General features: G+C 43.9%; 1 protein-coding gene across 11 annotated transcripts in view; it reads left to right on the top strand.

Annotated features, from left to right (window-relative positions):
• The window catches only part of Add3 (adducin 3), a 103,631-nt gene extending 93,691 nt beyond the window's left edge, over positions 1-9,940 (top strand). For 9 of the 11 annotated variants that reach the window (XM_021151222.2, XM_021151223.2, XM_021151224.2 and 6 more), the window contains 5 exons: positions 1,282-1,401; positions 2,313-2,399; positions 5,413-5,536; positions 7,135-7,230; positions 7,837-9,940. In XM_021151222.2, coding sequence (XP_021006881.1) covers positions 1,282-1,401; positions 2,313-2,399; positions 5,413-5,536; positions 7,135-7,230; positions 7,837-8,129 — 720 coding nt within the window. In that variant the 3' untranslated portion in view covers positions 8,130-9,940. The remainder of the gene's footprint in view (positions 1-1,281; positions 1,402-2,312; positions 2,400-5,412; positions 5,537-7,134; positions 7,231-7,836) is intronic. The other 2 variants (XM_021151228.2, XM_021151227.2) reach the window with 1 other exon arrangement.
• Positions 9,941-12,578: the final 2,638 nt, after the last annotated feature.

The raw sequence follows: 12,578 nt of genomic DNA on the forward strand, positions 1-12,578 counted from the left end.
GATGGTTGTGAGCCACCATGTGGTTGCTGGGATTTGAACTCAGGACCTTCAGAAGAGCAGTCAGTGCTCTTACCCGCTGAGCCATCTCTCCAGCCCCTCACTTTCTTCTAATACAGAGTGGATACTTTTTTTTCTCCCTTTTTAGATAGAAAATCAAAAGAGGCTGACTGGGTTTTAGGGTAAGAGCATAGTCTGAGTGGCAGCGCTCTCTTGAACCCTCTTGGTAACCAGTGCGTTGCACTGCTGTGTGGCTGATGTAGCTCTGTACATTCAAACGTGAACCCTTCCAACACCAAGTTGTGCCTTAGTTGCATAAGTTAGTATAGTTATAGAGGTATTTTTAGTGATCACCCTGTAGCTAGAGATTGGGTTACTTTATCTGTTTTGAATTTTTTAGTTCAGATTTGGTTTGGTTTTGAAGTACATACCACCAAAGTTACTTAGGGTTGGGAGAAGTGAGAAGGTCTCACTGTGTAGCCCTGGCTGTCCTGGAACTTGCAGAAACCTACCCATCTTTGCCTCTGAGTGCTTGTATAAAAGGCTGGTTCTCTAATGCCCAGCACCACCAAGCATTCCTTAGCTACTTAAAATGAGTTCACACTATCATATAAATCAATCAATTCAACATGGAAATGTTTAGACATTTATTTTACCTGTCTATAAGGTTCTTCAGGAAAAAATACGTAATTAAATTGATAAGTTTCCTAGAATTTATTCAATAATCAGAGCTTGCCATTCAGCAACCATGGTCTTACATGAGCCTCCTCTAAGGGGGAGAGTGTAGAATGAGAGGTCCTTCAAACCCCGTAGTTCCATTAGGACCGCATGCTTCGAGCCTTGTCCTAATGTCAACCAAACCCAAAAGGTGTGCACCTTGAAGACGTTTCTCGAGTGAGTGTTTCCATGACTTGCTGGCTGTTGTTGCCCTGTGAGATTCACTGCAGGAGACAGACTCCAGATGCCAGCCAATCACAGCCATGTGTCTGTCTGTCTAAAGCAGTCTCCACATCCTGCTTGCATCTGTCAGGAGGAGAGAGCTTTAATTAGAAGTGTAATTAATTACTCATGTGCACTGTGATGGCCTTTGCTTCATCTTAAGTGAATGTTTTTGTGAAGCTGCTCTAACTGGCATGAGATATGAGTTAACCACCAAGAAACTGCTTAGTAAACTACAGTGGGCAGTAGTGATGCCCCCATGAGATTCAGCCTAGCTACCCAATGTCTAATACTTCTTTAATGCAAAGCTTCACTCTAGAAATGATTTTATTCTTTATTCTTTAGTGGATGAAAGCAGAAGACCCCTCTAAAGTTAGTAGTGGAACACCTATCAAAATTGAAGATCCCAATCAGTTTGTTCCTTTAAACACAAACCCGACTGAGGTGCTAGAAAAGAGAAATAAGGTAAGCCACAGCTCTGTGGTCCTAGGAGATGCTTCTTGAAGGGGACTTTTTGGGCTACTTTATTGGGTTCTGTTAGCTAGCACCCTTCCAACCGTTATTCACCCCAATCCCTTCCAAACCCCCAATACTAGGGAGGAGAGAAAGGATAGAGGGGAGAGGGGGCCTAGACCTCTTTAGACTTCTTCCTGCTGCTTAGGGGCATTGAGGTCCTTGGGGCAAGTCCAGTCTCCATCATCAGGATATCTCCAACCAGCAAGCCATCAATAGCAAACTCAGCAGCAGAGACAGCAGCAGGGGAGGGTGGACGGTGCTACAGCAGCCGCCCCAGGCCATCTCGGGCTCTCGCATTTATACCCTCTCAAGAGTCCCCAGAACTCTAAACTACCTGCAGCTGGCAAAAATCACACCCCTCAGGAGCACAGGACAGTCACAGTCAGTGGTTCCATATCCCACCCCTGGTATGAAAACAAACTCACATTACATAACGTAACTGAGTGCTTTAAGAAATTCTCACTACAGTTTTACTCTGTTCCGTGGTTAAATCACCAGGGGTGGCTTCTAGGCACAAGCTTAGAAGTTTGCCTACCTAAGAGTTAAGTGCATTGATGTCAGCTTAACCTCAGCTCTGCGCTGTCATTAGTGAGCAGGCTCTGTGAGGAGAAAATCCTCAGCACGTTTGTGCTTTAAAGTCCCTGTTCCTGGGAAGTACAATTCTCGCACAGGTAGGACAGTAGGACACTGAACGCCAAGGGGTGGAGATTAGGGCCAGCTAGCGTTCAGATGGTGGAAAGGGCTTCATGGAGATGAAAATTAAAGAGACTCTTACTCGAGAATGTAAGACAGCAGCTTTTAGGAAAAGAGCGCAGCGACCGTCTTCATGGTCACCCCAAGAACTTGTTCTTTCCCTTCAGATCCGAGAACAGAATCGCTATGATCTGAAGACAGCAGGGCCGCAGTCTCAGCTGCTGGCTGGGATCGTTGTGGACAAGCCGCCTTCGGTAAGTCTGAAGCGCTGCATCTCGGGCTCCACCCTCCACAGAAAGACTTGACTTTTCCATTTCCTTCTTTTTATTCTTACTGAAGTTGCTGTAAGTAACTGTTTTTTAAAAACTGAAAAGAACCATAAAACTTAGATGTCACATTTCATCCTCAGTCTTCAGAGGCACAGGCGAGCTTACAGGATGGAGGACACCAGACAGCAGAGCGTGGCACCCACCTAAAGGAATGTGCCTGCCGCCTCTTGCTTTATTAGTTTTAAGCCTTGATTCACTTGTCAGCTCTCAGGTATTATTTGTTTCTCACTTACAGAGGAAAGGCACTGCCATTTCTGTTGTAAGAAGCTATAAATTATAATTCCTGATCGCAGAGATTGTTAAATATGGAGTAAAGCTTATCTTAAAACTCAGAAGAGCAGTGGCCCTTTGAGGGGTGGACACTGGGTTCAGCCTGTCACAGAGTACTTGCAGTGCTCCCCGCTGCCTCCTGGGACGTGGGGCAGACCTGGGTTTTGTTTGCTTGTTACTAAATCAGCTTTCAGGGTTTATGCTATTATGTGTTCACTATTAAGCCAGGTGAGTGTCCCGTGATTACATCTCTTTCCTTTTTTACACAAACTCCCAGGCTTGAGTTGGCAATGGCTTTTCTTTTGCCTTAGCATAGTGTTTAGGCATGCATTACCATAGTTCTCCCCAGACCTTTTGTTTGATCCTCAGACCCACGCACAGAAGAGACTGCAAATGAATAACCTTAGTGATTTACCTGAGAATAATACGCCAACTCCAGCTTTAGTAAGAGAAGAGAGTAAAGGTCAGAGTGGAGACTGTATGTACGCACAGACAGCTAGATCCACAGAGACTGACAACACGTGGGCCATTCTAAACAGACAAGAAAGGAGACCTAAGTAATGCGGTAGGGCTGAAAGGTATGGCACTGAAACTCAGAAAATCACTGGGGAGTGCTCTGAAACTTTATATTCTAGTAAGTTAGAAAATCTAGCCGGGCGCTGGTGGCGCACGCCTTTAATCCCAGCACTCGGGAGGCAGAGGCAGGCGGATTTCTGAGTTCGAGGCCAGCCTGGNGGGCTACACAGAGAAACCCTGTCTCGGGGAAAAAAAAAGAAAGAATAATCTAGAATAAATTAGTAAATTTCTATATATGCATGGCTATGAAATTGGGCTAAGAAGTAACTCAACAGCTCACTAACAAGAGTCAAGGCCAAAGCGGAAGGAAGCAGTCTCCCAGCAAAGCCACAGCCAGGTCAGCACTGAGAGTCCTGTCTCTAAAACCAACCAACAAACACAAATTCTGAAAACCCTGGGAATAGACATTCCTTACCGCAATCTAGTAAAGACAGTGCATAGGAGACCTGTAAGTAACACTGTACTGTGTTAGTTACAAAAACTGAAGACAGGGGTAAGACATCCGTGAGCAGTGAGCAAAGGAAGAAGTAAAGGCTATAGGAGAAGAAGAGATCGTAGTATCCAGCTTCAGAAGGTAGCTATATTACTGAAAGCAAACTACAGACTCAGTGTAGTCTCACACACACACACACACACACACACGACGGGGGGCGGGGGGGAAGGATGGGGAGGGGAGCAAGGGAGGAGAAGAGGAAGGGAGGGAGGGAGGGAAGGGGGAAGGAAGGGTTAGAAGTATTACAGTACCTTACTCCAAATTACACTGCAGAGCCATCGTAACAAAAGCTGGCCAAAGCCCTCCCTGTAAATCAGTCCGTGCAGTAGAGAGCCCAGTATAAGCCACACACCAATGTCCATGGGACTTATGACAAAGTACCAAAGATATCCATCAAGAAAAGGCTGGGAACCCGCTTAGCCACTTGTAGAGGGATAAAACTAGGCCCCTACTGCTCACCCTGCACAGAAATCAATGCAAAATGTATCAAAGACCTTAACTAGGACTTGGAGTTCTGCCTGACACTGCTGTGAAAAACATACTGGGAAGTGGGCTGGAGAGATGGCCCAGCTATTAGGAGCACTGACTGCCCTTCTAATGGTCCTGAGTTCAAATCCCAGCAACCACATGATGGCTCACAACCATCTGTAATGGGATCTGACGCCCTCTTCTGAGGTGTCTGAAGACAGCGACAGTGTCACATACATAAAATAAATCTTTAAAAAAATAAATAAATAAAATGAAAAAAATCTAAATTCACTTGGAAGTACAAAGGACCCCAAGTCATCCTGAGTCACTAGACCAGACCTCCTTGCTTCACAAGCCACCGCAGGCCTCGGCGGAGCGAGTACTTCAAAATACGAAATTCTGAAACCCATAGTACTTTTCAAAAATTATAGCTGATTAAGGTAACTTTTTTGGCAAAACTTATTTCAGGTGAGGAAATTTCACACCATGAGTACAATCCCAATGCTCCTCTGGAACTTTTCCACACATGCGGTCATATTTACACCCCTCCCCAGCCCCCGCCATTACTCTTGCTTATCCCCTCCCCGGCCCCTTCCTGTTTCCGTGATGCTCTCACTCTCTAGACGTCCCAGAGGACAGAAAGCTGCTGACAGGTATCCTTGCTGAGCCACCATTTTCACTGCCCAGTGGGCTCCAGCTGGACCGTCTTCCCGCTATAGGCTGTTTTCTCTTCTTTGTGGCTGAGTAATGCTCACTTGTGTATTTGTACATTTTTTTCACCACTCATCTTTCTCCATGGAACTCAGTTATATACTGACTTGGACTGCTTCAGGTAGATATAGCCAGGCGCTGTATACTTGGGTCATATGGTAGCTCTGTTTATAATCTGTAAGTTAAAAAGCATGTTGCGTTGTCATTTCTTACAGTTGCTTGAAGTTGGGTAATCACAAACACTTATATGAGTATGTACTTTGTGTGTATGCATGTGCCTGCATGTGTGCACGTATGTGTGTATTGTGTGCGTGTGTGCGTGTGTGTGTGTGTGTGTGTGTGTGTGTGTAGGCAACAAGTAAGTAAAGATCTGTAGAGTCCGTGGTAATAAGTCTACCGTGTTGGGTTTTCCTCTGTAAGACCATGCAGTTTGACGATGACGATCAGGGCCCACCAGCTCCTCCTAACCCATTCAGCCACCTCCTGGAAGGAGAACTTGAAGAGTATACGAAGACAATCGAGAGAAAGCAGCAAGGCCTGGACGGTAAGTTCATGCTGAGGCTGGGTCTGGGCTCAGCGTACTGACTGCAGAGAGCACCGGAGCTGCAGGACAGAAGGCAGGGCTTCTGCGCTCTCTTAGCTCCTCTGCTCTAGACCTTTCCATAGAGAACCACTCTGCAGTTCAGACAGAAGGCATCTGTTCTTCTCGGAATGTAATCAGAACATGGGCTGTGTTATCATACAGTGTATAACACCAAGGCCATAAGAATAGAGAATTTCCAGACACAAGAAATAGAGGTCTTGCTTTGAACATGCATAGTATGTGGATTTGTAGTCATGGATTCTCCAATACATGGTTTTAATTAATGCTTTGTGAAATCTTTGTTCTGGTGTCTCAAGTTGCCAGTATAGTCATTTCAAAACAACATTTTAAATCAACATTTAATGTAAACTGCTGGGAATTTGAAGTGACTTTCCTGGACACATGGGTGCTCTAACGCAGTGGAGTGTTTCTGACTTTGCAAGTCTTTGTAAGTTTATAAGTAGGACAATTAAGGACTGATGATGAAGAACCAACTGTGGAGGCGTTTGCCTGGGATCCCCGCACCCGAGGCTGAGCCAGGAAGAGTTTTGAAGAGTAGCCTAGGCTAAGTAGGAGATCTTGTCAATAATAATAATAATAGATTGTTAGGAAGAAGCATTACTACTTGAGTCCTAGCTCTACTTTGCTCCAGAATTAAACATTGACCTTAGCAGGGCGTTGGGGCTGAAACACAGTGAACTGTGTATAAAACTGTCTGGGCAAGAAGGATTCAAGGAAGACGATTAGAAGGCTCTGATCCAGTAGGAGCCTCTGCGTTGGCGCATCCGCATTTAGCTACAGCTAGCATTTCTACCCAAGGAAAACAGTCAGTAATGAAAGAATTGTCGTCTGTGTTAGATACCATGGTATTACCTGGTAGCTAAAGGCTAATGACAGCTTTTGTGTCTTTAGCACAAAATCAAGTTGCCCTACTCATTAATGCACTTACAGAAAATAGTTCTAAGGGGCGTATTTACCTTGTTTGTTCTAACATAAGATGGAAGAAAACATCTTTCATACTTTATAAAATGTCCTTATTCAATCTCTTATTTTTGAAAGCCTGACAATGCCAGGTAACAAATACCATAGTCTGGATGTCGCCTTCCGAATACACTTTGTAAATATTTCCTGTTACATCTCTGCATAAGCTCACTAATACTGCTCTAGCGGAATCACTAACCGGGAATCGCTAGGTCTCGGTGGAGCCTCTGCCTCGATCCTGTAGCCTGTAGCCTGCTGAGGCTTCGTCAGTCACTTTTTTCATCTGGCTGTATTTTGGTTTCCTATACTAGCAAAAGCTAAACGCATTCGGTCTCTGTCTGGGCTGCCAATATCCATGCTTTTTTTAACTCAGTGTACAAGTTACTGTTCATGGCCCGAAGTTTAACACGTCAGCCCCTCAGAATCCTAGTGACTGACATGTGGAGTGGCGGTAAGCATGCTCAGTTCTCAGCTGACGAGCTTGCGAGCGGGCATTGGATGTACGCACTAACCTCTCTGAAACTGTAAGCTTCCTTGTTTTGTTTGCATGGCTTTTAACTGAGCATCTTATTCAACAGACGCTGAGCAGGGGTCACTCTCAGACGACGCTGCATCTGTTTCACAAATTCAGTCTCAAACTCAGTCACCGCAAAGTATCCCTGAGAGATTAGAAGGTACTCAATGTAATGTAACTCCCCACAGCTGCCCCCTCGTAAGTCCTGTCGTTTGTCCCGTGGACGGGATCGGACACTTGCTCACAGTCCCTCTGTCAGGGTCCCACACATAGGGATGGGGGCAGCTCTGACTCACTGCAGTTTACATTCACTCGCTGGGAACTCACTCTCCTGGCTTGGGCCAACCCATAGTTTTTATGAATTTGTGGAATTAAAAATGACTTGCCCTCGTGTACCTTCTAATAAGTAGCATGAAGTTCTGTACAGTTTTAAATGTCAAATGACCCTCAGATTAAAGAAAACCTATCTGCCGTCACCCTCGCTTATGCTGACTTGATTTACCATGGAAAGGCGGGCCACCAGTCTACAGTTTGTGACCCTGTTTAACACTTGTCTTCTCTTCCCCTTTGTATCATTGAAGAAAATTAGCTTCATGCTAATAGATACATGTTATTAAAATAATAATCCATCCTCATTAAAATTAAAGCAATGCATGGCTCAAGACATTGCTAAAACTTCTCAGTTTTGCAAATGAAACAGAAACGTTGACTGAGTAAATAATCTACNCCCCCCCCCCCGTACCCCTCCCAACCTCTCCTTTTGTAGAAAACCACGAGCTGTTTTCCAAGAGCTTCACCTCCATGGACGCGCCTGTCATGATCATGAACGGCAAGGACGAGATGCATGATGTCGAAGATGAGCTTGCCCAGCGAGTGAGCAGGCTAACCACAAGCACGACCATAGAGAACATCGAGATCACCATCAAGTCCCCAGAAAGAACTGAAGAGGTCCTGTCGCCTGATGGCTCACCTTCAAAGTCGCCCTCCAAGAAAAAGAAGAAATTCCGCACGCCTTCTTTTCTCAAAAAGAACAAAAAAAAGGAGAAAGTTGAGGCCTAAGTAGTCCTTTTGTAATTTGTATATTACATTGTGGCATTGCACACTTAAATACCATATTTTAGTTAATCGTTAATATACGGTGGTAGATCAGATTGGGAGTATGTAGCAAACTGGACTTTAAAAAACTGGAAAGAGGTTTTACTAAAAGAAAAATATTATTGAAAACTTTCAAATTCATCTCTTTTTATATGTCCAAAAACAGCCGAGCTTTTCAGCAGTGGCTGGATTGTCTGACTCTGCCCTCCCTGGCAGAGGGTTGTTACTGTTGCTCGTTAGCAGCTGCTGCCTGGTGCCTAGGCCTCTGCAGCACATCTGCTGGGAAGGAGCTGCCAGTGATCAGGAGACAATGTTTACTTGTCACCAGCCGCTTCACTCACTAATCAGACTATGAGTTTATCATCGTGGTTATTGACTGTATCTTTGGGTCCCCACTGTTTCCATGGGCATTAATGGAATGTTTTAAAAGCTTCTACAAGACTCTAGAGCATTAGTATACATTGGCACATCATTTTTTAAAAATGTTTTAAGAAAAGATTTGTTTGGGTTTTTACTCATAGTATGAAATTCCCCTACCTGAAGTAACTGTTTGCCAAAAAGTCATTTTAATAAACTATAATTTTTGAAGAACTTCCTTTTTTATTAGTTTAAAAAACCCCTTATTTTTCATAGAGGGGATTTTGTACACATAATATGAGTTATTTAGTTTAACTCTTGCAAAAAAACAATTTTTGTATGTTAAAACGTTTGTATACCTTCAGTATAAGGTGTCATGTGCATGTTAGCCAATCAGTTAGGGGTAAAGCCTGCCCGAGTGCCATCCAGGAGTCCAGGGGCATGGCACCCGAAGGGCAGATCAAGGCCTGGAGTCGTATTTGAACCATATAATGTATTTTTCTCTTAGTATTGCTGATGGATGAAGAGGCTGAGGGGAAGGGAAGAGTAGGAGACAGGACAGGACTGAGTCCTGTGTCGACAGGAGAAAGAACATGGAGATTGACTTACTGAAAATAAGGCCCAAGTTTCTAAAATCCTGTTTCCTGCCAAAATCAATGTCTTGGTTGACATTTGAATTTTAAAAGAGTTAAAGTGTACATCCTTTTAGAAGACGGCACTAGAATAAATCCGCAGGTCTAATCCCACCAGCGAGAAAACTACCACATCTTGATTTTTGCAAACTTAATCTTGATTTTTATAAACTTAAATTTTGTTTTAACTTCCTTTCTACTGTAAATACAAATTTAAACCTAGATTTAATATAGTTTTCTCCATTTCCCCAAGTAATGTCGCAGGTCAATGTAAATGGATGACCCCAGTACTCCATGAGTGGAAGTAACGCGCCCTGCGGGTGACTGGGCACGCAGACGTGACATTGGCCACTGTGCTCTCTGGGCTGGCTCTGTCTGACGCTGTGACTGATGCTGGTCCTCTTAGATCTCACTAACTCCTGGAGCCTGTTAATCTCGTAGTGGAAACTTTGAGTTGCTGAAGTGTGCATCTGAGGATTCTTTTATGTCCTACATCATCTGTGTTGTACTACAACGTGTGGAGACACAGTTACCTGTGAACTATTCTTTTCCATAACTTTTAAAGAATATATATATCTAAATGAATGCAATGTGCATAAATATTTTTTAAACACAACAGTAAACGATTGCACCTTTTCGCTAATGCTTCTCTTTATTTGCTTTGACATAATGAATGAGCCAGTGAACTCAGTGTCCTGTGGAAAATGTATAAAAGTTATCTGATATTGCTCTTAGATGTTATGCTAATTAATGTTAAATCACAATAAACGGTATTTTAAATATATACATTTGGTATAATGAGGTTTCCATTCAGGAGTGGTTTCCTAGGTTAGACTTTGTGATCTGCCAAACTTTAATGTGAAACAGTGAAGTGATAAAATTGTCCTCTGAGTTAAGGAGTCTTGATAAGCTTTCTTTTCAATTTATATGGGCTTGGTGACACATGTCTTTAATCCCAGTACCCTGGAAGCAGAGGCAGATGGAACTCTGTGAGTTCCAGAACAGCCAAGGCTACAATAGTAAACTGTGTCTTAAAATATTTTTATATTCCTATATGCATCATGAGTTACATGTATTTGCATGCATTGTGTGTATAACTCTCTTGTCTTGGTTAGGTATGGTGGCCTAAGGATGCTGATAGGATGGAAGATATAAGCTGAGTACTAAGCTCAGACAGTAAATCCCACAGACAGCAGTGTAGGGAAAGAGCAGAAGAGAGAGAGCTCACACGTTTCCATTAAGGTTTGATTTTTTTTTCATTCCCCTCTAGTTCCTGACATTTGTATTCCCTATATATCAGCCACCATAACATGAATATCATTTGTGTCCTGGTTTTTCCTACCCACCCTAGAGACACCAACTTCTGTCTTAGTTAGGGTTTTACTGCTGTGAACAGACACTATGACCAAGGCAAGTCTTATAAAAAAAAAAAACCAACATTTAATTGGGGCTGGCTTACAGGTTCAGAGGTTCAGTCCATTATCATCAAGGTGGGAGCATGGCAGTATCCAGGCAGGCATGGCACAGGAGGAGCTGAGAGTTCTATGTCTTCATCCAAAGGCTGCTAGTCTCAGCACTCGGAGGTGGAGGCATGGAGGCTTAGGAGCTCAGGCCCCAGCTCTGTGAGACCCCAGCTCTGAGAGAACCACACCCTCAGAGGTTTTCAACCAGGTCCCTCACATGAATAATTTATTTTGATTTTTTTCTACTTTGTCCTAGAAAATGAGTGCAAGAGGAAGACGTAAGAATAACTGGAGCATGTAGTTAATCAGAGCTTTTGCTATGATTACCTGTTACAAAAACAAAGGACTTGAGAGAAGATGAGGTTGAGAGTCTTGTTTCCTCAGCTTGTAAATAGTTCAGTGGTGAAAAACAGTATTTCAGACCAAAAGCCTGCTTTGAGAAAGCAGCCCAGACCATTACCGGTGTTCTCATCTGCGTGTAGCTTAGCTTAACTATTTTTTAAACTCAGATACTACACTTGTATGCAAATGATCTTGGCCAGACTGACATTTTACAAAGCAGTTTTCTTTGTGGCCACTAGGGGGTGTGACTAACCTAACAATCCAGTGTCCAGTTCTTGTACTTTTCCTTAGACTGTAGAGACCATGTTTGTTGTGAGGAACTTGGGAGGACGTTTCTTTTGTTACGTATTCTCACGAGCGTGTTCCTCGGCGGTGTGGTTTTAGCAGTTAGCTCACCAGGACAGTATCACCCACAGCACTTGTGGTGCCTCTGGAGAGTTATCTAGACGGTAGCAAAAACAAGAGATGCCCACAGGCTTGGAGAAGATAAAACCCAGGTTTGTAGAAGAAACACCGGAAGTCCTGCATTTTGACCATGGATTCAGAGCCCCAGAATTTGCCGTGCTTTGTGCTTCCCTTCATGTGGCTCGAGTTAGATGTTTTGTTTTGTTCTGTTTTGTTTTTTAGAAAAAAGCCAAGTCTAACCACCTTGAACTGATAGCTAAGTTTATTTAGATAAAACACTGGCTTTTGATAGGAAAGAAATTTTCTTCCTCCACGTCCCGTCAGAATGAAGAATCGGTGGAAGTAGGGATGTGCCCTGGCGGTGTCTGCCTGGAGCATCAGCTCTTGGATCTTCACGCCAGCAGAGCAAGATGCCTGTATCTGCTGCAGAGGCGCTCTGGGCCCAGGGAACACCCGTGTCCTTCTGGGGGGAATCAGAGGAGACATTCAAAGGCAGTTTTAAAACCTGCAGACTTGGCTTGGTCTAGACATAAATGTAGATTTCACGGTGAAGGGGGGAGATACTTACTAAAGTGAATACTGAGGTGAATACGGAGAATATCTAATCACATGCTGCAGTGGGCAAAGGTTACATTTGGAGGGGTTGTTAGTAGAAGAAAGTGGTAAACTTGGTTGTCAAAGGAGTTTGTTGCAGGAAACGGCTGTAAGGAGGCAGTCCTGAGTCCACAGTGAGTGGAGGGAATTGCCTTTAATTATTATTTTAATTCTCGACTTGGAACAGGATAAGTGTGCATCGGTCGGTACAGTCTGAAGTTGAGGAGAGTTTATAGATACCTGATTACGTCTGTGGCCTTAGAGCCAGTCCTCAGTTCTTCAGAGAGATTGGACTTAACCTAAAAGAACACAAAGGGCGCCAGGCCAGGATCCAAGCTGGGGCCTTCCACATTTGTGCCGCTTGCTTTCCTACCATGACATGAGCTCCCTTGCGACCCAAGGCACATAACTCGGGAGTGGGTAAACGCTAATGTCTCTGCAAACATTGGAAATAGGAATGGGTGGGTAAAGAACATGAATTGCAAAACCAAGCTGGAGTGTTATTTATCACTCACTGTTTTCTCAACATTGAAGCTTACTAGGGGCTGAAGAGGTGGCTCTGTGGTTTGGAGCACCAGAGGCCTGCGTTCCATGGTTTCAGCTACAACTCTAGGAGACCA

Source organism: Mus caroli, chromosome 19 (genome assembly GCF_900094665.2).
Source record: "Mus caroli chromosome 19, CAROLI_EIJ_v1.1, whole genome shotgun sequence".
Lineage (NCBI taxonomy): Eukaryota > Metazoa > Chordata > Mammalia > Rodentia > Muridae > Mus > Mus caroli.